Source organism: Ovis aries, chromosome 9, assembly GCF_016772045.2.
Source record: "Ovis aries strain OAR_USU_Benz2616 breed Rambouillet chromosome 9, ARS-UI_Ramb_v3.0, whole genome shotgun sequence".
NCBI classification, from domain to species: Eukaryota; Metazoa; Chordata; class Mammalia; order Artiodactyla; family Bovidae; genus Ovis; species Ovis aries.
Window position 1 is genome coordinate 22,844,389 of NC_056062.1, and position 27,473 is coordinate 22,871,861.

At 46.2% G+C, this 27,473-nt stretch overlaps 1 protein-coding gene across 3 annotated transcripts in view; it reads left to right on the forward strand.

Moving 5' to 3' along the window:
- The first annotated feature begins 4,212 nt into the window (after positions 1 to 4,212).
- The window catches only part of ADCY8 (adenylate cyclase 8), a 235,114-nt gene continuing 211,853 nt past the window's right edge, over positions 4,213 to 27,473 (forward strand). For all 3 annotated transcript variants that reach the window (XM_027972893.3, XM_027972894.3, XM_027972895.3), the window contains exon 1: positions 4,213 to 5,754. In XM_027972893.3, coding sequence (XP_027828694.1) covers positions 4,789 to 5,754 — 966 coding nt within the window. In that variant the 5' untranslated portion in view covers positions 4,213 to 4,788. The remainder of the gene's footprint in view (positions 5,755 to 27,473) is intronic.

Genomic DNA, 27,473 nt, shown 5'->3' on the forward strand with positions numbered 1-27,473 from the left:
TTTCACAAATTAGGAATAGTGTCCATAGCTCACACTGAGCAAAACCTAGCAGACCCTCTATAGAAACAAGAATCCGTTCTGCTACCTCATCCATTTGGAGTCATCCCACTAGACTTCTCAAAGCCCAAACATCTCAGAAGTGTCTTATTTAGTTTGCGTTTGGAAAGTCAAAATATATTTGACATTTTCTGGCCTATCAACCCTATTTAAATTAGGTCAAAAATGTGTGACCTGCTTGTCACAATATTTTTATTGAGCACATGGAGGCTAAATTTATACAATTTAAATTTAACTGCTGGAATTTTTGCTATAGATGAGATCTTGGGCAAGTTTCTTAGTTGAATGGAGCCTCAGTATCTTAATCAGTAAAATGGGAATAATAAAAATAGAGAAGGATCTAACTCAGAGAATTGATGGTTATAAAGATCATTGTAAAGGGTGAAGTGTGCCATCTACTATTGCTAATTTTATCATCTGTATGTACACTAGAGTTGTTAGAAACAGGGGGACATGGACTCAAGGAAAGTCAGTTTTGCCCTTCAATGAGCTCACCAGTTCATGGAGGGATACATGAGTAAGTAAGAACCATATTGAAGGGCCAAACAGAACAATTTGCCAGGTGGCTCAGTGGTAAAGAATCTGCCTGCTAATGCAGGAGACACAAGAGATAAAGGGTTCGATCTCTGGGTTGGGAAGCTCCCCCAGAGGAGGAAATGGCAACCCACTCCAGTATTCTTGCCTGGAAAATTCCAGGGAGAGAGGAGACTGGCGGGCTGCAGACCATGGGGTCTCAAAGAGTCGGACACAACTGAGTGGCTGAGTACAACAGAATGACAGAAAAGAAAACCCAACAACAGAAAAGGATCCGCTAGTTCTCACTGGAAATACCAGGAAAGCAGAGATGACATTGCTTGAGCTTTGAAGGAATGAGATGAGTAGGGCTTTGAAGGAAGGTTATGCAAGGAATAGAGGGAAATCCCAAGAAGAAGAAGCAGCTGTGTACAAAAAGACATTGAGTCTGCAAAATCCTTTCCCTCTACAGTGGAGACCCAGCCATAATAAATACGCAGGGAATTAAATGAAAGCACTATGAGAGGTCCAGTATAGCCTCACAGCAATGTGTTGACTTTTCTTGTTTTAAGTGATAATCATATGGTGGTTTGCATGTTCCCAAAAGCCTCCCAATATGTGTGCTGAGCCAGTGCTGTCATCCAAAAACAGAATTTTGGGGGTGCTGAATGGCACTGTGTCATTCCAACAAGAAGAATAACGTTTTATCTTATTCTGTCATCCACGCTCTTATTTTCAAACAACATGTCCTAACACCTCCTACAGCAAAGGAACTTTCAGAGGAGTCCGTTGACCAGATGCAATGTTTTCTCCCTGACATATTAGTTTCGACCTCTAAGTTCATGAAATTGTTTGAGCTGCTTTCTGTTAGCATGCTATGCTCATTCATCAGCCTGAGTCATTTTATCTGATTGGGTCCAATCTCCCCCTCCTTGGCACGCCTCCTTTTGCTGCTGAATAAATCATCCTGGGATATGTCCAGGAGGAAGATTTTCATAGGAAAGTTCCATCTGCATTCAACCCCTCATTTATTCAGGCTGAGTTCTCAGGCTCCCAAGGAGAAAGAATTGAGAAAATAAAGAGGTGTCTTCCACTGCCAAGTTTACTAATATGGTCATTAGCACAGATGACTTGGGGCTGTGCCTGCAACCTGAGGACACAGCTCCCCACATATCCTGGCATGGGGTCCACAGGAACCCCCTCCCTCCCCCACCCAGACCTCTGCCCTATTTGGGCTCCCGCGCCTCAAGTCAAGATACTTACTACCCAACCCAGAGTTTCAGGAGAGCTGGCCAGGCAGAGTCCACGGAATTTAAGAAGGGAGAAAGCAAGTAGCATTTCTCTCTCAGGAACGTAATGCCCAGGACGATTTCATTAAGGTCTGCTGCTGCTGCTAAGTCACTTCAGTCGTGTCCGACTCTGTGCGACCGCATAGACGGCAGCCCGTCAGGCTCCCCTGTCCCTGGGATTCATTAAGGTCTATATAACTGCAAAAGTGGGTTGGGAGCAGGGGGAAGGGTTTTGCCATTAAGTTCCAGCCTCACCGAAGAGACCAGCTATTCTGGGACCTCTTTACAGCTAAGGAATTAATACATCTACAACTGGGTTAAAGATAGAACCGACCTTCTTTCCATTTAAAATTGAGCCTTTAATTTAGTTCTCTTTCTTGAGGGGTGCAGTGGTAGAAGACAACTCGAAAGGACAAGGGTTAAAGGAGTCTTTTCCAGGAAGGACATAACATCTCAGAGATCTACTCTTAGGGGAAAATGCTGAGTCTTCTTCCTGCTTTGGGGCGGGGGTGGGGGCGATTCTATGTGCAAGACAGTTGACCAGTTCTGGGCTTCAACTGAAACCCATGTGTGTGGAAAAGAAAGGCTTGATATAATGAAATCTTGTGTTTCTGGGACACGGTGGACACAAATAACCCTGGAGATGGTGTAAGCGGTTGAGAAGGGAGATAGGCACAGCTATTCTTGCCCAGGGCAGGCGAAGGGAGGGGAGTTTCTCCCAGGGAAAGCAAGGAGGGACCGTCCGCTGGGGAGGGTCTGAAGGGGGTGGCGAGGCAGTCCCTAGGGCTTTCGGGGGGCGCCACGGAGAGCCGCGAAAGCGCCCGGGGCCTGACGTCATTGGCCATCAGCTGACCGTGCTCAGGGCCCGGGTTCCACCCGCGGCAGCCGCAGTCCCAGTGGCGGAGGTGGAGGCCACGGTGGCTCCGCCACCTGCAGTCGGGCTCGGGACTGCGGCGCCCGGGGCCCGTGGTCGGGCCGGCGCGGGCGCAGACACCACGCGCCCCCGGGTGGCGCCTGGCTCTGCCCCGAGCGCCACCAAGCGCTGTGTCCGCTACTGCTCGCAACCGGAGCTCAGCGGGCGGGAAACCGGGCTTCATCGGGCGGCTGGAGATGCCTTCCCCGCGGCCTCGTACTCCACCCCGCCTGTAAGCCAGGAGAAACTCGGCGTGCGAGGCACTCCGGGGGCCCTTGTATGCTAATGCCTCGCGCCCTCCACCCCCTGGACTGGCGTGATTAAGAGACTCTTTGGAGAAGCTGCCTGTCTCTACAACTGCGGCTTCTTGGGGACATTTTGCTTTTAGCCCGAAAGTTGGCTTTGTTATAAGACACCCCATTGGAGAGCGCGTAAAGGAGACCCTCTATTCCTTGGCGTTGGGCCCTCGGATTCCGTGGGCACAGCGGCCTACGAGTCCCGGCTGCGCACCTGCCCAGGACCCGAGCCAGTACCTAAAAAAGAACCGCGAAGGAACCGGCCCGCGCCGCCAGCTGGAGCGCTGCAGCCGGGCGTCAGGGGCCGGCTGGGGGCGTCGGCCGCAGCCCCACCGTCCGCTCCAGCGCGGAACTGCGCGCTCTGCCGCTTCCAAGACCCGGGGCGCCCTGGCCAGATCTGGGTGCCAGGTCCTCGCCACCACAGCCCCCCGCTCCCCGCCCGGCTCCGGGGGGTGTGGCCTGGCGTGGGGGCGGGCTTAAGTGGCCGCCGGTGTCCGGCCGCTCTGACAGGTCTCCAAATTCTTCCCCGTCGCCCGGTGACCGCAGCGCGCTTCAGAGCGACACGCGGCGCTTCCCTGGATCCGGCGGCGACTCCAGGCGACTTCCCCGCGGCCTCGGGCCTCCCTTCTCGCTCCAACCTTACACCCGCCGCAGCCACCCCGCTTCGGATCTTAGCCTCAGGAGTCTGCACCGGCGGCTTCTTTCAGTTCGAATTGTTGGCTTGGGAGCCCTCCCCACTTTTTCCTGCCCCCGCCTCCCGCTGCTCCCAGCTCCGGACAAAATGGATTCCAACGAGCAAAGTGAAGGGGGTTGAGAAGCTTGGGCGGCGACCCCCAGGAAGCCCAGCTGGAAAGGGGGGGCTTCGTCTTACAGCCGCGACTGGGACCCTGAGATCCTCCCCTCTCCCCGAGGGATGCGTCGGGCTAGGGCCAGCTCAGCGCGGCTAGTCTTCGCTCAGCAAGTGGAGACAGCTAGAAACGAACCCGGAGGGGAAGGCTCAGCACACCCCCACTTCCAAATTAACTGTTTGGTGACCCGTAAGCGCTGAGGCTAGCGCCCCTCCACGCCTCCCGCGGGCCACCCGCCACCACCTCATGGTCCCCCACTCCTCCCCCTTCAAATCCCCCGCCCCCAGCTCCGCCCCGGCTCCCCATCCCGGCGCAATGGAGTTCTCCGAAGGGCTCTGTTCCAGCCCCAGCTGCTAACTTCGTATCCATCTGCGCCGCCGGTCACCCCCCGACCAGCCCCCCTGCAGCCGCCGCGCCGTGGGCGTCCCGAGCCCAGTGCCGCAGCCAGGACCCGCCCGGCGCGCAGCTCAAGCCCGGAGCCCCAGGCGCCTGGGCGCCTCTTGGAGAGCAAAGGCTTCGCCGAGACGCTGAGCCGAGAACCAGCCGGGAAGCCCGAGCCCGGGAAGGGGGCTGCGTGGCTCCGAGCGCCGCGGCTGCTGCGGACACCGAGCACCGGCTGCCACGCACCCAAGCTGCGCGGGGCTGGCGGGAGGGCGCCGAGCAAGGACGCAGGGGTCTGCGGCCACCTACCAGACGCCCTTTGCCCCGGGGCACACTATGACCTGACGTGCGCGGGCCCTCCTGCCCGGGGCGGCTGGGGAGAGAAGGGCTCGCCGCCCAGCTCCGACCAGGCCAGCCTCTGGGTCTTTAGGGACCTCCTCTCCCGGCGGCCTCCCGCCGGTCCTGCGCCTCCCTCCCCGCGGCCCGGCGCCATGGAGCTCTCCGATGTGCGCTGCCTGAGCGGCAGCGAGGAACTCTACACCATCCACCCGACGCCCCCGGCCGGCGACGGCGGGAGCGGCTCCCGGCCGCAGCGGCTGCTGTGGCAGACGGCGGTGCGGCACATCACCGAGCAGCGCTTCATCCACGGGCACCGCGGCGGCGGCGGCGGCGGCGGGAACGGAAGCTCCAGCAAAGCCTCGGACCCCGGAGGCGGCGGCCCCAACCACCACCACGCGTCGCAGCTGTCCGGCGACTCGGCGCTGCCCCTCTACGCGCTGGGCCCTGGGGAGCGAGCGCACGGCACCGGCGGCCCCAAAGTCTTCCCGGAACGCAGCGGGAGCGGCAGCGGCAGCGGCAGCGGCGGCGGGGGCGACCTGGGCTTCCTGCACCTCGACTGCGCCCCGAGCAACTCGGATTTCTTCCTCAATGGGGGCTACAGCTACCGAGGGGTCATTTTCCCCACCCTGCGCAACTCCTTCAAGTCCCGGGATCTGGAGCGCCTCTACCAGCGCTATTTCCTGGGCCAGAGGCGCAAATCGGAGGTGGTGATGAACGTGCTGGACGTGCTGACCAAACTCACCCTCCTGGTTCTCCACTTGAGCCTGGCCTCGGCCCCCATGGACCCGCTCAAGGGCATCCTGCTGGGCTTCTTCACCGGCATAGAGGTGGTGATCTGCGCCCTGGTGGTGGTCAGGAAGGACACCACCTCGCACACATACCTGCAGTACAGCGGTGTGGTCACTTGGGTAGCCATGACCACCCAGATCTTAGCAGCAGGGCTCGGCTATGGGCTCCTGGGAGACGGCATCGGCTACGTGCTCTTCACCCTTTTTGCCACCTACAGCATGCTGCCGCTGCCGCTCACCTGGGCCATCCTGGCCGGCCTAGGCACCTCTTTGATGCAGGTGGTCCTCCAAGCGGTCATCCCCAGGCTGGCGGTCATTTCCATCAATCAGGTAACTCCTGCCTGCCTTGCTCTTCCCCTGACTCCCCTGGGGGTTCTTTAGAAATCGCTTTTCTAAGAAGCAGGGTTACCTGGCTCCCTTCGAGTCTCCTCCCCCAGCCTGGCACAGTGCCTTGCACCTGGGAGGTCCTGGGTCCCCCTGGGATGGTATTTCTTTCTTCTTAGAGGGAACTGGAATTAAATGACCTCTAAAGTTTCTACCAACTCGACCATTCCACTCTGATTCTGTGAGTAATTCCTCTCTTCTTAGCTTCTTAGCTGATGTACAGTCTCCTTTCTGCTCCTCACACATCCCCCAAGGGCTGCAGTGAGGCTCTGGAGCAGGAGATGGAAGGGGGAGGAGAAGCACCCCAATTTAGAAGGTGACCCATTCCTTAGCAGCTTTACTCATAAGCGTTACAGCAGGGGGTTGTAAGGGACTGTGGGATTCAGTGTTGGGTTTCTCTGAATCTCTGTACCGCAAAGGAATCAACATTAGTTAACCCTGTACTAATTTCTGGTGCTGGGTACCCTACTTAAGTTTTCTCAAGCAGTCCTTCAGTCAAGCCTGTGATACATGTTTTATGTGGGAATTCTTTTTTGTCTTCTGAGTCTACAAAGTTATCTTCTCTTATTACAGGATCCAACCCCAATGCTTTGAATAAATCAAATTCAGAACTTGAGGTTGGTGGGGAGGGGGAGCATGCCATTAGCAAAGAAGGCAAGTTTTTCTTCATTGGAAAGGGACATTTTGACGTAGATGGTTTGAAATATTTAGGTGGAACCTGACTCTTTATGTCCCTTTCTCCCACTTTCTTCCTATCTTTCCCCATTAAATATGGATGTGGTTTTGTGAACAGAGTTCTCTTCATCTGTGAAGGAGGAGGTAGACGATGACTATTGTTTAAATTCATTGAAATCAATAGGTAATTAATGCTCTGGCACTTCCTTGGCCAAATGTCTGGTAGGTAACAAGAGTAAATGGAAGGAGGGTCATCTCCATAAAAATGAAGGAAGCGTATCAGCAGAAGTGTTTTCAAATAAAAAGCTGATGAGAGGGGCTTGAAGAGGGGCATGCTTTGTACTTTCCTGCTTTAGCTTCAGCCTCTGGGGTACTTTTGCTCTATTGGAAGTTTAGAGGCTCCTCTTGAGGTCTGGTTTGAATAATGCTTCTTAGAATAAACAGGTACAACACCTATGAAAACTGCTCATGACTTTTAGAGCACTGGTACTGTCAGAGTTCTTTCCCCATCACTGACCTTCTGGGCTTCTAGCTGATTTGGGATTCTCTCTCTTCTCTGCTGGCTCTTTATCCATTTGCTCAGGTTACTTATCTGGTTGACTGCTTTTACGATGCTTTTTGAAGTCTCCCTGGGTAGAGCAAAGAGCATATGAAGTACTTGGCTGTGATCATCAGGCGTGAAATGAGGACGTGAGGGCCTCTGTGAGTAAGGTCTGACCAGCTGTATTTTTTCTTATTAAAGATAATAGTGAATGTTTCCTCAAAATCTCCGTGAACCTGTAATATCCACATATGATAAGAGTCTCGGTTTGGAGATTATAGGAAAGTATATGTTCACTGTTTTTCTGAATCTCGTTGACCCAGTGATTTGAGCCCCAGTGTCCTCTGATTCTCTCCCTTTCTCCCAAGCTCTCTCCTGCTTTGCATTTACTTTATTACCTACCTAGACATCAGCTAACCTCTCCTGACCCCTCTTGCTCCTTTCCCCTTCTTCCCCTTCTCAGTTTTTCTGTCTCCTTCTCCTCTTTCCTTCCCCTTCTCTCTTTTTTTCCCACTATGAGTTGTTTTCGTAATATAACTATCCAGCCATTTGCGGAAAATTCCATTTATCATAATCCATTGCTTCACATGCAGTAGCCTTTCTTGGTATGCGTTACTGAAAGGCTTCATCTAGTCAGTCTGGAATAGTATTTAGAATAACACATCCTAAGTGGCAAATGATGAATATTTTCAAAGCCCTAAGTATAGAGATACTTTTTTTGCCAAACAAATCCAGAAAGTAAAGTTTGGATCCATATTTGTTTTATACTTCACTCAAATACTACCAGATGGGAGAAGATTAAAAATAACCCCAAAATGTCTTCCTACTCCCACCCCATCATAAACAACCCTTCCGTGTGAAAACTAGGGTCCTGGTACCTGCACACCAAGCTCATCCAGCTTTCTGTTTGGGTAGGGCCTGTAGATGAACCGTCCTCTCATAACTCGTCACCTTTTACCGGACTGAAGGCACAAGCAGAGCGCTTTCCTCGGATTGTAGGTGCTGAAAAGAACCTTGGTGGCTACAAAACATTTTCCTTTGGCGCCCTCTAGAGGTTCAAGTGTCTTTCCTGGATCTTGCAGGTGGATGAAGTGAAGCATTAATCGCTTAAAAAAAAATAACCTGTGGTTTTTGTATTGATGATGTTTGGTATACCATTTGATGATATACAGGGCATACTTAATACCTGCTAACGACCTTGTATAGAAACCCGAATAAAATCCTAACTCCTTACCATGGACTACTGGATCCACTATTATTTCATGCTGCTTTTCTTGCTAATTAGATTTCTCTTCTCTCCTCTTTCCTTTTCCTTCTCTCTTCCTTTCTTTCTCTTCTACTCCTCAGTCTCCAAATCACTGTTTTCCTGTCTTTCAAATATCCCAAACTCTTTCCTACTTCTTAGGCTTTTTGCCTGCTGCCTGGAGCAATTTTTGCCAGGTTTTCCATGACTGACACATCCTCGTGATTCCAGACTCAGTTCAGATGCCACTCTCTGGTACATGACACGCCTTGTTTTCTCCAGAGCACGTGCATCATCTGGAATGATCTGATTTGTTTGTATTTCCTGTGTTTCTTCTCCCAACCCCATACGTACCCTCACAAGAATGTAAACACCATGTAAGAGGCAAGATGTTGTCTATCCTGTTTATCATTTTATCTTCATCACCTAGAAAAATGCCAGGCACCTGGTAGGCCCTTCAATTACTGAATGAGCAAGACTACTCATTGCATAAGTAATATTATGAAATAGCCAAGTCCCCTGACGTTTGTGTTGGTGAAAGCTTTCTACATACACACACACACACACACACACACACACACACACACACACCATGTATGCAAGGCAGTCTTTTACACATAAACACCTTTGGGGAAATCAAAGCACGGTAGCAACTCTTTACATTTGTACCCTATTTTGCATGTAACCTTTGCATGAGCCTTTGCACACATGATCTCATCTAGTAATGCCAAACAGATGGTAACATCCATCGCTTTTCTTTCAGAGAAGAAATGACAGGTTCTTAGAAACTTTAAAGGGACATCCGGAAGATGATAAGAATAACAAGTGGTGAGGGCTGGATTCAAATCCTAGCTCAATGCTAATCATATTTCAGAAACTTTTCAGAGAGCATCCTTCTAAAAGTGTAAGCATTTGAAGTAGCTTCAGAGCGAGAGTCTCATCCGTGTTTCATCACTCAAGGGAGTAATATCCCATATAGCCCAAGAATTAACATATAACAAAACAGCCAAAGGGCGATCAGGAAGGGAAAATGATTGAATTGCAGGGAACAGGCTCTTTGTAGCTAGCTCATCTCATCATCTAACTCAGCGGATATAAATTTGTCAACTGAAGGGCATAAACACTGGCATATCTTCTTTCCCTATATTAATCTCAATTCCCATTAAGCGGATGGCTCATGTTGAACTTAGCATTTTCAAGAAGCAGGAAGCTGAGGATATAGTGAACACACCTCTCAGCTATTTCCCTTCACCGAAAAGGCCATTTTCAAAAGGAACAAATGAGCTGGTGATTGCCTTCTCTAATCCGGGCTTGAGAGTCGGCTTCTCTTTTCCTCTGGAAGAACGTGGTATCTGTGGCTTGACGGGGTAACAACCAAGCTGCAGATCTCTGCAGATACCCTATATGAAGAGGGAGAGTCCTGTGTTCATTCAGCTCTCATGTGCTTTCCACTGTGGATCCAAGATGGAGCCTATTTTTGTAATACCGTACAGAAAAACCCGGACACACTTTTTGGCCAGCCCAATAAGAAGGGCCAACCAGGAGGTTCCTTACTATCAGCAAGGAAATGGTTACTGTTTTCTCCACTTGGTGAACCGTTGGAAAAAAGTCGTGAACTTCCCACCCAAGGAGGTTCTGTTCAAATACATAGATACGATCCCTGCATATTTTGTATGTCTAAAGCAGCATTGGAAATATTGAGGAACACTTAGAAGGTACAAAGCCCAATTCAGAGGATTCCTTTCTTTTGAAATCTCCCCCTAAGATAGTTCAGCTACTGGTCGTATTAGGACTGCAGTTTTCCCTTCCTTTGGGAGTCTCATCCATTTTAAGTTAAATCAGTTTCACTGTGGGCTTCCCTGGTGGCTCAGGGACTTCTCTTGTGGCTCAGCTGGTAAAAAATCCAGCTGCAATGTGGGAGACCTGGGTTCGATCCCTGGGTTGGGAAGATCCCCTGGAGAAGGGATAGTCTACCCACACCAGTATTCTTGGACTTCCCTTGTGGCTCAGCTGGTAAAGAATCCACCTGCAATGTGGGAGACTTCAGTTCGATCCCTGGTTTGGGAAGATCCTCTGGAGAAAGGAAAGGCTATCCACTCCAGTATTCTGGCATGGAGAATTCCATCGACTGTATAGTCCATGGGATTGCAAAGAGTCAGACATGACTGAGCAACTGGTGGCTCAGTGTAAAGTATCCGCCTGTCAACACAGGAGCACAGTTTCGATCCCTGATCTGAGAAGATCCCCTTGGAGAAGGAAATGGCAACCCACTTCAGTGTTCTTGCCTGGGGGACCCCATGGACAGAGTGCCTGGTGCACTCCAGTCCACAGGGTCGGAAAGAGTCAGAAACAACTCAGCGGCTGAAGAAACAAACAGCTTCCCTATGTGATTCAAGCCAAAGACAGTAGCACTTCTGTCCAGGTTTCCTCTACAACACAGAATTCTCCCACATGTTAAACAAATTGTTTATCCTGCCAGTTCAATTTACCCATCTAAAAATTCATTACAGAATGGCATTATATGTATAAATAACTTGTGAATGATAAGGTCATATTTGTTAAGTTCTTCCACCTGGTAGATGCAGCCTAAGCTCTGTTGCTGTAATTAGCATTTTGTTCTATTTGCTGGTGACAGTAATACAGGCTACCTAACATTTGAAATTTGTCTCATTCTCATTCTTCAGTCCATTAGTGATAAGACGGTGAAAATCATTTAGTTATTGGAACCCTGAGAGACAGCAGTATTTAACCAGAAAGATCGCTGCAGTATGCTTCCCTCTGGGGGATTCTAAAATGCTGCAGCTAGTGGCTAATTAGCCCTTTGAACCTCTTGGTGAGGCAGATAAGCAGAAGTGTCAGAGAGGAGGTGATTTCTCCAAGATAACTCTAGAACAAATGCAGCCAAGTATGCAAACCCAGGTAAGTTAGTGCTCAAGGTCATGCTGTCAGAGTTGAATTTGGAAAGCAACCTTTGCTTCCCAATCTTACATACATCCGATGAAACAGTGCCAGAAGAATGCTAATTAAGGCACAATCATTACACTTGACTAAGAGAAAGGGACTTAGAGCTTACCATTTGGCCTTTAAAAAATCCTTTTGGGGAGTATCTTTCGTTTATATTAGGTGAGATAGTGGTGTCTGGTATGAGAAGGTGGGGGTCAGGAGAGAAGTAGCCTTTGCACGTTTCTGATCATTTAAATGAAGGGTTGACTTCACAGTAAAGACAAAGTGAGCATAATGGAATTACCATCTTTCTCTCCATTTATAAAATTTAAATATAAGCATATATTATATGTTCCTTGTCTAAGTCTGCTAATCCAAGTCAGATAAAGGGAATCTTATGACTACTTAATGCATGGCGAATGACATGTCATTTAAATTATCTCAATTTGGTATTTGATATCAAGACAGATACTTCAGAAAACACAAATATCCATTAAATGAGTGTAACTGGAGTCCTATTTCAAGCACCTCACTAGTTATGATGTGCATTTTTTAAAAGCCCAAATACCTCCATTTCTGTGCATTTTCGGTTGGCAAATTCATGTAGGCTTTAAAAAAAAAATAATTGCAGCGTTCCAACCTGTCTGAGAAAATGACTTTCAAAAGCAGATTTGAGTGTCAGCATTCCCAAGAGGGTCCTCTGAACGCCAGGAAATGGAAATATTATCCTCTCTTACTTCTGAAAAATACCCAGAGACTGTCCTTTTTGGCTCTATCTATTCCTTCTTTCCTTTCCTCTTTTTTTTTTTTTGATGCAGAGTAGGCTTTGCAAAGGATCTTTTTAATGACATCTGAAATGACCAACCAAGTCCCTTCAGCCTTTATCTGTAGGCACATTTGCCCTGGAGTTGCCAATAAGCTTGACATCTGTGTATTTAGACTGAGTTGTAAAATGATGTGTGGTGTGGTCTTTGCAAGATTGGATTATGAGTTTGTGTTTCTGCCTAGCCAGTAATGTCACCTGACTGGTTTCAGTGTATCGGAGCACAGTTAGATGGGAACTGGGAAGACTGGGAGGACTTTATTTCTGGAGCAGCAGCTGCAGTATCATACTAAGTAGGGCAAGTGCGTTAGTCATATTTACACCTTGATGAGTGATGGCATTTTAAGAGCTTATCGAAAGTAAGTGAAACCAAGCATTAAAGGGAAAGATTTTTTAAAAAAAGTTGATTCCAACTTCAGTGCTGCCGGCAACATGTAATCAAAGGACACGACTACAATCACGCTGATATGACATTTCACTGATGTTTAAATATTTCTTAGGATGATAATTTATTCATTTCCCAAGTATGTCTATTTGAGTTGATCTTACATGTGTTTTGTTTTCAGAACATGGGAGACACTTACAGTACTCATCCCATAACCTTCCTCTCACCAACGAATGGGCACAATACTGATGCTGTGATCAACCAGGAAGTCTAGAATATGCAGTTGATGTCGTATCAGTTCACTAGGCATATGGCGCATTCTTTACTTTCTCTATAACACAAGGTACCAAGAACAAAAAATAGGCAAATTTCTGGGATGTATAGGTCTGACCCTCAGTTAGCAAGAAAATGGGTTCCATAAATAATTTCTCCCCCAGCATTTTCTTGGGGCTGAAGTAGAAGACTGCTACTCTGCCCAACCAGCCATCACAGAACAGTGAGAACCAGTATCATCTTCCCTGTGCTTCCCCAGGGAACATAATTGGATTTACACACTCAAATTAGATCATGTGAGTTTTGTTTATGAAGGACTATTTTAAGAAGTCAGGTCACTTAAGCAGCACTTCGGAAGCCAGCTTTTCTCACTGCAAGATTTTTCACAGTTAGCTCTCTGCAGGGTATAGAAGAATGCTGGGTAGATGAATTAACTGTTGAGGCCCCAGACATTCCCAGGGAGGCCAGGCCACCTCCCAGGAGGAATAAAAGCCATTCTACCTGTGAATGCAAATGAGTGCCCGCCCTCGCAATCAGTGAACTGGGATTATAACTCTGTTGTCAGATAAACCTACAATTCGGTATTTCCTTGATATCTCTGCTTCGGACTCTGATTGGGTATGTCTATGGTTTTGTATCTGAACTTTATTTTTAGCTACATCATGTGGTTTAATATGTATAATGCCTTGCATATTCATTAGTCAAGTGAGGTTTTCTATCTCTTCCACCCCACTTCCTGACTTACATGCCTCCAAGCTCAGGTGTTAGGAATTGCAAAGTATCTTTGAAACACAAAATTCTCCTAAATCAGAACATGGTAAAAACTTAAATGGTGAAGACAAGAGCTAAGTGTGAAATTAAATCATATTAATGTTTTTTTTTTAACAAGTAAATTTTTAAAACTGCTATCTCTCTATAAAAAGCATACCAGCATAAAATTTTCACGTGAAACAAGAATTATTTTGTTGAACTATCTTATAAACTACGTCTTTATCCTGTGTCAGCTGGTTTTCCAGTTGACTGGAATAAACCGTTTCAGAATCTTTTCTCCTTTTTTTTATGTGTGATTATGTGTTGAATATACATGATTGCTTATAAAACCAAGACGACTAAGGATTAGGGAATGTATAGTCAAAATATAATGTATTCCTTTCACTCAGAACATGGAAAAAATTGCAGCAAAATAGAACAGAACTAGAAAAACAAACAAACAAAAAGAAACACTCCTGCAAGGCCTAAAGATAGAAGATATATGGTCAGTGTTTTCAAATATTGGGGGTACTTCATGACAGAGACTGTTTATTTTAGGTGTATTATTTAAGACAGAATAATGACCAGTGGGTAGTCTCTATACCATGAGAGATTTTGGTTCACTTAAACCTCATAAGGCTTTGTAACAACTAGAGCTGCTCAGGGGGATTTTTTTTTAAGTGATGAGCTCCCTGTCAGGGGATTCATCAAGAGAAAGCTGTACAGAAATCTATCCAGATGCTCTAACAGAAAATTCCACAGGGAAGATCTTTTCCTCAAGGTCATTTGAAAACAATTGGTTGCATCTCTAAGCCATCACAGCCACTTTGCAGGCAAGAAAAAAGGAGAGGACAAAGGGCAAAGGGTCAGAGGTCAAGATGATCATGTTGTAGCCCTGCATTCTGGGAAACACTCAGGACGATGCAGGCGGTGGAGTGCAGTTTATTACACCAGCGAGCCCGCGGCAGAGAGTCTCCTCTCAGCCAAGGACCCCAACCAAATTTTGTGAAACCCTTAATACCTTAAGTGTACTGCTCAAGCCCACATCCCCAAATTCCTTAACTCTAGCCTGGAAAGTGTTAAAGGGAGACACAATCAGGTTACAGCCATGATTCACAATCAGAAGAGTCAGCTGGTTATACATTGTAGCCTACACCAATGGGTACCATAAAGATTACAAAGGTGATTGACTACATAAGGGATTATTATATTCTTTTTGGTGACGGGAAATCTTGGTATGGAATCTGGTGTTTATCACTCTGGGAAGCCAGTTTGGCTGTGGGTATATTATCCCCATGGCTACCAGGCATATAGTCCAAAGCTCAGTGAAAGTGCGAGATGGAGTTTCCTTCTTTTTCAAAGTGGAGTCAGCTCGGCCTGTTCCTTTCCTCCCTCAACCAAAGCGCATTTGCCCACGAGTCTGTAGCCCTTTCAGGAAGGGACCCCTGCATGGTCCTCTGGGACCCATACCCAATGCCATCTGCCTCTGTTTTGGGGACCAGAATTCTGAATTCTGACGCATGGCCCCGCCTCCATCATCATGAAAAGATGGCAAAAATAGATTCAAGTTTACTGCTTCTCAAAAAATCAAGAGTAGATTAGGAAGAAGAGGAGAATAAGGATTGAGTAGGAAAACTGTTCAGTAAATACTTGTTGACTGACTGTTTGGTTCTAGATTCTGAGACAGCTGTGTGCTACACTGTCAAGGCTGCCACTTTAAGGAGGGTGATACCTGAATGGATCTGGGGGGGTGAGGGTGCAGGGGAAGTTTGTGACTCTGGTATAGGAGTAGGGAGGTTGTAACTGGCTCTTGGAACCTGTCTGAAACACACAGCATTGGGTAAGTATTTCATGCAGGTCTTGAGCTCTTTTTACTACAATCTCTAAAGCAAGAAAAAAGTCAAAGCTACAGTGGATTTCTTTTAGGAGTTGTGTGAAAGGAAATGTCAGACTTTAGAAGAAATTGTAAAAGGGTGTGGATCTTCCTGGCGAAGAGGGTAAAGAGACCCTGGGAAGGGCCAGGAGGTCAGTTATAAAGCATCACCTTATCACAGACCGAGCGCATCCCAGGCCTGGTGACCAGAAGACGCACGAGAGCATCTGCCTCGTGTTGAGAAGGTCGGGCTTGGCAGCAGCTCCAGGTTCTCCTAGCTGCTCTGTGTGTTCTCAGTCACGTTTGACTCTTTGCGACCCCATGGACTGTAGCCCGCCAGGCTCCTCTGTCCGTGGGGTTTTTCAATCAAGAATGCTGGAGTGAGTTGACATTTCCTCCTCTAGGGGTTTGTCCCGACCCAGGGATCAAACCCGTGTTTCTTGTGTCTCCAGCATCAGCAGGCGTGTTCTTTATCACTAGGGCCAGGTGGGAAGCACATGTACGCAATAACTCCAGCTAGAAATGGAGCAGATGCCTTGGAGCTCCAGGCAGCCCATTTCACACAAGAGTGGGCAGACAAGGAGCTTAAGCAAGGTTCAGTTCCCTCTCCTTGGTACATTGCCACACTCTGCTTTTCCAACTATCAGAGCAACTTACAACATTTCATGTGCCTACCGGGCTGTGAGCCCCTTGAGGTAAAGGATTGTGTCTTTGTGTCCCTAGCTCCTAGCATCGTATCTGGCACATTAACAGTACTAAACAGCGCAGTTATAAGTGAAGTGAATGAATGAGTATTATATGATCAACTCCTTCCCCTGTCCCCTTCCTGGCTACCCCTCAACACACACAATCAGTGAGACACCAGTGAGAGGGGGAAAAAAAAATCCATTTCTCTGATCAATACAGGCAAAAGAACACCAAATGTTATCCCAAGAAGTCCTTTGGGCAGAAAGTTTCAAGCTGAGTGCTTGCTAGACCTGTGTTAAGGAAGTTATATTAGATAACATGAAGAAAAATTTTTCATTATCCAGATCACTTCAGTCAAAATAGGAAAAGGAGATTAAAAATGATGGACCTAAATTATCCATATCTGTTTGTCCATTCCTGAAAATTTTAAACGGATCCAGTCCACCTACACAAAATAGAGTCCAGGTATTAATGAGAGTCTTGCCCGTTCCTTGGCTTCCTTCTTGGTTCTTCAGCGCCTTGGCTGTGAATCCCGACACCGACACCTCGCTCAGGCTCCCTCTGCTTTGCGGTCCATCATCTTTCGTCTTTGTGCACGCGTGCACGCTCTGTGTGTGTGCTCAGTCCTGTCTGACGGGGACCCCATGGACTGCAGCCCTCCAGGCTCCTCTGTCCATGGAATTTTCCAGGCCAGAGTACTGGAACAGGTTGCCATTTCCTTCTCCAGGGGATCTTCTTGACCCAGGGATCAAGTCCACATCGTTTGTGTCTCCTGCATTGGAAGCAGATTCTTCACCACTTTGCCACCTGGGAAGAAGCCCCTTGCTTTGTGGTGTCGTTGTTCAGTTGCTCAGTCGTGTCCTACTCTTTGCAACCCCATGGACTGCAGCACTCCAGGCTTCCCTGTCCTTCACTACCTCCCAGAGCTTGCTCAGACTCCTGTCCATCGAGTTGGTGATGCCATCCAACCATCTCATCCTCTGTCATCCCCTTCTCCTCCTGCCTTTAATCTTTCCCAGCATCTGGGTCTTTCCTAATGAGTCGGCTCTCTGCATCAGGTGCTTTGTGGTATACTTCTTCGTGGTATTCTACCCCAAATCAATTCTTTGGCCAGACCCCTCAGTGGTCCCCGCTTTTGGTCACCCATGGATGTTCACTCTCTAGCTTCATCCAGGTGTAGCTGTGGACAAGCAGTGTCTCTGCTTTCCTACCTGCTTCCTGGCGCCCCTCACCAGCCAGGCTGGTCTGCCTCATTCCTAAGAGAAGGCCATTGAACAGAACCAGTTGATCTTGCTGAGTGTAATAACTGAATAATACTTAGTCTCCCACTTTTACAGTGTAAAACCTATCATATAAAGACCAATTTGTACCCCAACTGGACCAATTTTATCTGAAGACTACCTAAAGCCAACATATGGACTTCCCTGGTGGTCCGGTAATTAAGAATCCACCAGCCAATGCAGGGGACATGGGTTCGATCCCTGGTCCAGGAAGTTTTCCCATGCTGTGGGGCAACTAAGCCCATGAACCAGGCTGAGCTTGCATGCTGCAACTGCTGAAGCCTGTGCGCTCTAGGACCTGAGAGCCTCAACTACTGAGCAAAGTAAAGCCTGTGCCCTAAAGAAAGGCTGTGCTCCACAACTCAAGAAGCCACTGCAATCAGAAACCTGTGCCCCACAACGAGAGAATAGCCCCTGGTTGCAGCAACTAGAGAAAGCCCATGTGCAGCAATGAAGACCCAGTGCAGCCAAAAATAAATTAATTATTTAGTAAGACAATAGTAAAGGCAATATAGAGCCTGATTTTTGCAGAAGACAATGGCACCCCACTCCAGTACTTTTACCTGGAAAATCCCATGGACGGAGGAGCCTGGTGGGCTGCCGTCTATGGGGTCGCACAGAGTCAGACACAACTGAAGCAACTTAGCAGCAGCAGCAGCAGAGCCTGATTTTAGATTTTGGAACCCAATGCAAATAACTAAAACAGTCTTCACAAAAAGGTCCAAAAAGACTACGAGTCAGTCTCCTATTTTCAGTTATGTGAGTCATCACCCCCATCAATTCCCTTTTCTGCTGTCAATTAGTTCAAGAAACAAAATCAAAATCAGTAAGAACCAAATATTTTCTTCTAAGTCAGCATCAAACTTTTCCCATTACTTACATGAGTCTTCCTATCCTACTGGTGATGGGCAGCTCATTTGAGGGTGGGTTCATGGGACCAGACAGTCAGCACCCAGTGAATAGAAGGCTTTCTTCTCTGTTTATGAGAGAAACACAACCTTTGTCTCTTATCAAGTGAACAATGACATCACGTGCTGTTGGGGTCCTGCCCAAGGCATTTCAGCTAGAGAGGATCTGTGAACTGTGCCAATGGACAGTGAGAGATATTTCTGAAGCTATGTATATACATTTCCTTAAAAACATAGGAATCACCAATTGTCATCCTATTTTTACCCCGAATTTTCTCAGTGACATTGGCCAGGTGACTTTGTTTTCTTGATGCCTAAAAGGGTTTTGTGAGTAGTGAAAAAATGCCAGAATTCTGAAGTTTTCTCAGCAGCTAGAGTTAGGGGCTTCCCTGGTACCTCAGATGGTAAAGAATCTGCTTGCAATGCTGGAGACCCAGATTTGACCCCTGGGTCAGGAAGATTCCCTGGAGAAAGGAATGGCTACCCACTCTAGTATTTTTGCCTGGAGAATTCCATGGACAGGAGAATTCCACGGACAGAGAAGCTTGGTGGGTTATAGTTCATGGGGTCGCAAAGAGTTGGACCCAGCTACACGACTTAACACACACACAGAATGAATTAGATATTTCTTCTTCTCTGACCTCATTACCTTTTACCAGCCCATCTGCTTGAAATTAGCAGAGACCCCACCTTCCCTGCAATGGGCTTTCTGACAATAGACCAGGTGGATGTAGGTCCCTGTCCTCTTGGGTCTCCTTGTGCCCTTCACATCCCTCCATTTTACAGGCAATATACAGCCAAATAAATAAATAAATTTCTAAACTGTACACCCCAGGAGCTCAGCTAGTCTCACCCTAGTTCTGGTCCTGGTATCCATTTAAAAGAAAACACTTGACTTGAACTGAGATGAGAAAAGTATTCCTAATTAAGACCTGAAGAAGGACTAGAGGTTGGTACGTGAGATTGAAGCTACTGTTTCCTTGTTTCTACTACTAAACCATACACTCTTTGAGGACATTTAACGGACCTTTTACATATCTCTGGAATGGACGTTGGCACATCATGGGAACAGCTCGTAGCAGAGGCTTATTGAGTCAAGGCCTGAGGAATCATCTTAGCATCAGTGCTGCTGTTTCCTTTTTATAGCTGAGGATGCTAAGCTCAGCGTATTACATCATATCCCTTTGGTCAGATAGCTAATAAAGGATTTTAACCACTTCTGTCTCATTTCAAAGCTACCCCTCGATTTGATGGTCTTTTAAGATCATTTTATCTCAATTAACTCTGCTAGTTTCAGAAGCGATTCGTTAAAAGTCATAAAAGGGAAGAAAAATGAAATTTGTATTCCAAATGGTAGCAATGCACATAATGATATTATTGCTTTATGGAGCCAGGGGAAGAGCACATTGGATTGAAAATAGCAGCTAACAGTCCGCAAAAGATGGACCTCGGATTTTATATCCAGTACCGTGCAGCTTTGTACAGACCACTCCTCCTGTCTTGGCCTTGAAATGAATTCCTCACAGCTCTAAAAGTCTGTCACTTTGAAATGGTTTTTGAGATGGCTCATGCTCTACAATTTCGAACTGTGGTGCTGGAGAAGACTCCTGAGAGTCCCTTGGACTGCAGAGAGATCAAACCAGTCAATCCTAAAGGAAGTCAACCCTGAATATTCATTGGAAGGACAGATGCTGAAACTAAAGATCCAATAGTTTGGACATCTGGTGTGAAGAGCTGACTCACTGGAAAAGACCCTGATGCTGGGAAAGATTGAGGGCAGGAGGAGAAGGCCACAATGGAGTTTGAATAAACTCCAGGAGATAGTGAAAGACAGGGAAGCCTGAGCATGCTGCAGTCCATGAGGTCGCAAAGAATTAGACATGACTGAGCAACTGAACCACAACAACAAGTTATAATGAGCGTGGAGGTGAGGATTTGTATGTTTTCTTGGTTTATTTGGCTTCCAAGATCAGATTATGACAGTCATTACAGAAAATAGAGCTGGCTAAGGTCTGTGATCTCTGAGAAGGAAGAGAAATACAAGGAAGATTATAGCAAATGCGAAGAGAATTTCTTATGAGATTGTATTTAATGTTTAGCTCCTCCCAGTAGTTTAATTACATTGACTCCGTGACTTGTAAAACTGTATGCGGTTTTAGTCATTCGATTTGTTTCACAGGGGATAGGAACTGAGATATTTAATTGACAGACAAATGTTTACTTTGAATATTTAATTAGTGATCCGTGGCACTTGTCAGAATTGCCAATCTAGCTTTTCTAAAACGTGCGTGTCAGCCGTTATCAACAAGCCATTTTATGTCAATGTTGCGTAGAAGTGATTGAGCTGGGCATTTATGCAGCCTGAATATCCTACAGCTTGGAGTTTGGCTTCTGTGGTTTCTTCTTCATCATCTGCAGGCTCCAGGACACAAACAGCAGGGCCCTGAGGAACTCACTTTATCCTGTCATACGTTAGTCACATGATCGGGAACAAGGTGAGGATGTAGGATACCTGCTGTCAGAACCTCATAGTTTATAGACATGAAAGGAGCTGAGGAATAAGAACAAGTGTTGAGCTGCTAAACAGGAGGCACCACGCCCTGGAATGCAGTGGCAATCGCAGTATTTCTGTGGCACACATGGACCTGATGCGCTTGTCAGGCTCTCTTGCTCTGAGATGGGGCTGGAACTGGTCAAACACAGGACAGTAGCCCACAGGCTGAGTACCCGATCACTTGTACAGTGTGTGGAATCTTTTTAAAAAATGATACGGGGACTTCCCTGGTGGTTCAGTGGTTAAGATACCAGTGTTTTCACTGGAGGGGTCAAGGGTTCGATTGCTGGTCAGAGAACTAAGATCCCACAAGCCACAGGGTACTGCCAAAAAGTTAAAAAAAAAAAAAGCTTAAAAAAAGAAATAAGCATTCTCAGTTCAGTTCAGTCGCTCAGTCATGTCCGACTCTTTGCGACCCCATTTACTGCAGCATGCCAGGCCTCCCAGTCCATCACCAACTCCCAGAGCCTACTCAAACTCATGTCCATCAAGTCAGTGATGCCATCTCATCCTGTCTTCCCCTTAACCTCCCACCTTCAATCTTTCCCAGCATCAGGGTCTTTTCCAAAGAGTCAGTCCTTCGCATCAGGTGGCCAAAGTTTTGGAGTTTCAGCTTCAGTATCAGTCCTTCCAATGAATATTCAGAACTGATTTCCTTTGGAATTGACTGGTTTGATCTCCTTGCTGTTCAAGGGACTCTCAAGAGTCTTCTCCAGCACCACACCTCAAAAGCATGAATTCTTCAGCGTTCAGCCTTCCTTGTGGTCCAACTCTCACATCCATGTATGACCACCGGAAAAGCCATAGCTCTGAGAGCTCAGTTGGTAAAGAATCCGCCTTCAATGCAGAAGACCCCGGTTCGATTCCTGGGTCGGGACGATCCCCTGGAGAAGGGAAAGGCTACCCACTCCAGTATTCTGGCCTAGAGAATTCCATGGACTCTATATTCCATGGGGTCACAAAGAGTCAGACACGACTGAGTCACTTTCACTTTTCACTCACTTGACTATATGGACTTTGGTCAGCAAAGTAATGTCTCTGCTTTTTAATACACTGTCTAGATTGTCATAGCTTTTCTTCCAAGGAGCCCCATGAACACACGTCTCCATTACCAACATGTCAAATGCGATTACTAATCAATGCTGACTACAAAATATATCTGTGGTACATTGACCAATACATAACCATTGACCACTCATTGATTGCAACTCTTCTGTTGATTATCTGTTCATTTAGGAAAAACAGAGACAGTTTCATTTTGTGATTTTTTTTTTTTTTGCTTCATACTTTAGGTTTCGGGAACATAAAGAAAGATTCAGATCAGATGTTGTGTCATCTGATACATAATTTATAGCACTAGAATAAATGCCAGGCAATAATTATGGCTGGAGAAGACTTGTAGGACTATGTCCCAAGGGAAGAAACGGATGCCTTCCTATTTATAACTCTTTGAAATCACACCGGGCTTTGTGAGATTAAAAGGCATCCCTGGAGGTGTTCAGGAGAAGCCAGATGCCCATCATCAGGAATTTGGGGCAAAAGGCAAAGGGTTGAACTAAATGATTTTTAAGATCCCTTCTAATTTGAAGCTTATGACTCTGTGACTCTTGATGTTATAACTAATTGGCTACATGTAAAATAATTTGATTCTAAAAGGAAATCCAAAAAATACCTTCTAATATCATAAAGGAATGAGGCTATTTACATCCTGCAGTTCCCCTAAGCTTGCCTTCCACCCAGATCTTGATCTGAACAGATCCAGGGTTCTCTGGTCCATCCTTGCAGTTGCCCAAACCAGAAAGCCCATCTCTGTCCCTTCTCCGTCTCTCAGTCCCCACGGCTGGGCTACTGGAAGTTCCTGCCCAGTTTGCCATCCGAATAGGCTCATTTCCTCCCCCTCATCTCCATCCTTTCACTTCGGTGCAGTAGATCCTGTTCCTCTCCTGAATCACAGCGGCCACCCTGCACCCACTTTCGACCCTTTCCAGTCTTCTGTCCACAATGTCCTAGGGTGGAGTTCTTCTCTTGGGGATCATTGCTTAGAATCCTTCAGCAAAGCTGAGTAGCTTCCCATTGCTCTTGATGCAAAGGCAGAACATCCCCCTGGGATCCATGTTTAAGATTGGGCTTCTGTCTTCCTCCAATAATTCCATTCTTCATCTCCCTCTCACTCAGTTTGAGAAACTGACTTCCGTTCAGTTCCTCCAAAGACCCATGTCTCTTTCTGCCTCTGAGCTGCCCAAGTTTCTGTTCCTCCTTTTCCCAAGAAGCACTTTTCTCATTCTCAACCCAAGGAACTTTCTCAGGGAGGCTTCTTCTGCCCTCTCTTAGGTCCCAACTTGCGGCTTAGTGATAATAAATCCACCCACCAATGCAGGAGATGCAAGAGATGCCAAGTTCAGTCCCTGGATCGGGAAGATCCCCTGGAGAAGGAAATGGCAACCCACTCCAGTCTTCTTGCCTGGAGAATCCCATAGACAGAGGAGCCTGGAGGGCTACAGTCCATACCATTAGAAAGAGTCGGACATGAGTAAGCACTTGTCTTCTTTTTGTACTCTTCTTAGATAACATATAACACTCTGTGTGTGTGTGTGTGTGTGTGTGTGTGGTGAGAGTATTTGTTCCATGTCTATTTTTCCACCAGAGAGTAGGTATGATGAAATAAAGAGTGGGTCAAATTTGCTTGCACGCCTGAATACTCTTAGCATTCCATGTTTGATAAACATTTATATGAAAATGAAAAAATGAATGGGAAATACCCAACTCTGATATTCAGGGTCAGGTGGTAATTCTAGCTTCTCTAGAGGATATATTACAATAGATTTTAATGTCCAAGAAGGTGAGATAATTGTGGGTTGGACCAGGGTTCAGATTAGTGCTTCTACCAAGCTTCTGGCCTCTTTCTTTCTGGCTCAAATCCTGGATAAGGCTAAAAATTGCAAACAAAATATTTTTGATACCAGTAGATGAATAGGAATCATACCAAGGGAAGATGAATTTGCCTTTAAGTAATAATTCCAGTGATCCTACCACAAAATCATTATGCCAATGTGATGCTTTTCTTTTAATAGTCCACATTCTGGTAAAAATACTCATGACCTCCATAGTCTTTAAATAGATGATGTCATTAAAGAGATAACCACCAATTTTATTAAACATAATTACTCTTATCTTACTGCTTATTTCTTATGGTGGATTTCAGTAAGCTTGAGTTATCAAATAAATTTATAAGATCTGTTGACCTCACGATGAGGAAGTTGACACAAATACTGGATTGGGTGGCTAAATAGCTAACTAGCTAGATAAATAGATAGGTAGATGAAAGGAAAACTTACCTAATACTAGGGAAAACTTTTGAGTCATACTGACATTCATTTGTCCTCTCAGTTTTGGGACTGAGTCTGGGAAGAATAATGAACATCATAAAAAAGTAGAATATAGTTTAATATGTTTAATCTATATATGAAAGTAAAAGTTGGTCAGTTGTGTTGGACTCTTTGTGACCCCATGGATTATACAATCCATGGAATTCTCCAGGCCAGAATACTGGAGTCGGCAGCTGTTGGCTTCTCCAGGGGATCTTCCAGACCCAGGAATTGAACCGGGGTCTCCTGCATTTCAAGCAGACTCTTTACCAACTGAGCTATCAAGGAAGCAACTTAATCTATATATTTTCTATTAAATTTTTATACCAACTCTGCTTGAATACGCCAATGACAGGAAACTCACTCCACCCCAAGAAGCTCTTGGCCTTTTGTGACACACCTACTCATAGAAAATGCTGTTTGTCACATGACGTAAGCAGCTGCCATACTTTTGTGCTGCAAAAAGCCAGTACTGCCTACAATATCTCAGATCATCATTTTCATTAATTCCAACATTACCCTTATTTCCATCATCACCATGATCATTCCTTTTCTCCTCCCTTTTTGTCATCTCCATGAGAGTCCCTGGCATTTGTGTAGTATTTTGAGCCAGAAAGAAGGTGGTGTCATTAATTCTGACTGGGGACACAGGAAAATTTCACTGTAGCAGGTGAGCTGGGAATTCAAAGGTAAGATTTAGAGGTACCAACAAAATGGCATGGCTAAACAGTGAGCCCTCCACTGCTGAAAAATGAGATGCCCATATCCATACCCTCCACTATATTTTTGTTTTCAGGAAATGTCACTTGTGTATTTCCTCTCGAATTAAAGAAGATGTTTTGGCAAAATGAGTGATAAGACATGCTTTGGAACTAGAGTACTTGGGTTTGAATCCTGACACCACCACTCACTAACTTGTGATCTGGCAAGTTATTTAACTTCTTTAAGCCTCAGTTCCCTCATCTATAACATGGGGATAGTTATAGTATGTATCTTATAAGGCCAGTGTGCGCATTAACAGAGGTAATGTGGGTAAAGTCTTGGGACTTTAAACTGCTTAGGCCATGTGTGTTGTGTGTGTGTGTGTGTGTGTGTGTGTGTGAGTGTGTGTGTGTGCTCAGTCCGAGTCGTGACCCCATGGGCTAAAGCTCCCCAGGCTCCTCTGTTCATGGGATTTCTCCGGGAAGCTTACTGGAGTGGATTGCCATTTCCTTCTTCCCAACCCAGGGATTGAACCTGCGTCTCCTGCATTGGCAGGTGGGCTCTTTACCACTGAGCCACCAGGGAAGTCTTGTGTTACCTGTTACTCTACAGTTTGCAGTGGAAGCTTCATAAAGGCAAAGACCTTGGTTCTTTTTTAATATTTATTACTTTTTAATTTATTTTATCTATTTGGCTGCACCTGGTCTTACCTGTGGCTTGCGGGATATTTAGCTGTGGCATGTGGGATCTAGTTCCCCAACTAGGGATTGAACCTGAGCCCCCTGCATTGGGAGCTCAGAATCTCAGCTGCTGGGCGACCAGGGAAGTCCCGAGACCTTGATCCTTTAATTCACTGTCATCTTTCCAGCCCCTACAACATTGCCTAACACATAACTGATAATCTGTAAGTAATTATTGAATGAATGAACAGAGCTATTGGGGAGAGTGACAAGGCCAAAATGAAACAACTGGCAAAAGGCTCAGGCCAAAGCACTAGCGAATAGCCTGATTAATAAAAATGTATGCCTTTGATATTTTTAAACTGCTACTTCCAAATCATTTGATGGAAGGCTGAAAGAATGTAGTCAAACATCATTTCTCCAGCATGGTGTGTTTTACTGAAAAGAAAAAAAGTAAAAGAGTTGCGTCCCTTTCTCTGAGTATTCTCTTTGACCTTTAAAAAATAATAGCTAAAAGAGACAGTATTGGAACTCTATTGAGTCACTATTTTGGTTAAATATTGAAGGAGGACATGTATTTCAAAGCCCACTTCTTTCCATTGAACCAACGCTTTCTCTAAATGATCCACTCACTCAAAGCACTCATACCAAAAAATACACTTGGCAGTTGTTAGTACAATTTATATTTTAAAGCTTTCTGATATTCAGTGTATCAGATGGTATAATAACTTGGTTATGGAGGGCAAGTTACTAGCCCTGTTGCTTATCAGACCTGGAAGCTTGCACCTGAAATGTTTCTTATTATCCTGAAACTGGGCAGGGTACTATCCTGGACTGTTCATTTACTAGTGGGATTTCTTTTTCTCTAACTTGGGATACTTCTCTGTCACCATTTTCTAAAACTCTGATGAGCAAAGGAAATTAATTGTTAATAGATTGTGATTATAACTTGCCAAGTGGCACAGTGGGAAAGAATCTACCTGCCAATGCAGGAGACTCAGGAGACGTGGGTTTGATCCCTGGGTTGGGAAGATCCCCTGGAGTAGGAAATGGCAGCCCACTCCAGTATTCTTGCCTAGAAAATTCCATGGACAGAGGAGCCTGGTGGGCTACAGTCCATGGAGTGACGAAGAGTCAGACATGACTGAACCCGCATGCGTTATTTTACATTACAAGGCTGTTATTGCTAACTGGTTCCAGTGCCTGCCTCCAGTGGGCAATGGGGTCAGATTTGCTATTGGTCACAAGTGAGAGCAGCGTCCTCTGCCAGCTTCCCAGAGACTCCAGGAGATGGGGCAGGTCTTCTAGCATCTGGTTTCCTGGAGCTTCTCATCCCATACGCTAAAGAACGACTTTGCAAACGTATGTCCTGTACTTGAATTCAAAGCCATGGCCTTTGTCTACAGAAGGATAGGAGCAAGGAACACCAATCTGAGTGCTTCCAATCCTCTAGCTTGGCTTTCTACTGCACTTCAGAATCTCAAGCATTCCAAGCTTGAGGGGATGCTCATGCTCCCAAAAGTTCCTTCTGATCAAAGCAGGAGTCCTTCTTCCAGCTTCTTGGATGGGTCGGGAGAAGAACTTAAAGCTGAAGAAAATTTAGGAGAGCTCAGGAAGCCGTTGTGTATTCTGCAGGTTCTAGCAGATGGACCAATGGCTTTTCAGAGGATAACACCCAAAACGAATGTGTCATCAACAGAGCCCCTCCTCTGCTGCAAACCAAGCACGGCTGCCCATTTCATGCTGGTCAAGCTGGGGTCCACTCTGGCCCTCCACCTGCTGCCCGGGTTCCTGCTGCTCTCTCCCTTGTTCACTCTGCTCCAGTCTCAACTCTCCTAGAAATTCTTGAGTACACCCTCCTGGCTTTACCATCTGCTGGGGATATCCTTAACCCAGAGATCCCCATGTCAACCTCCTCTTTCACATTTTGGCAGGAAAGCCGTCTTTTCGGTGGCAGCATCTACCCTGATGTTCTCGTTTAAA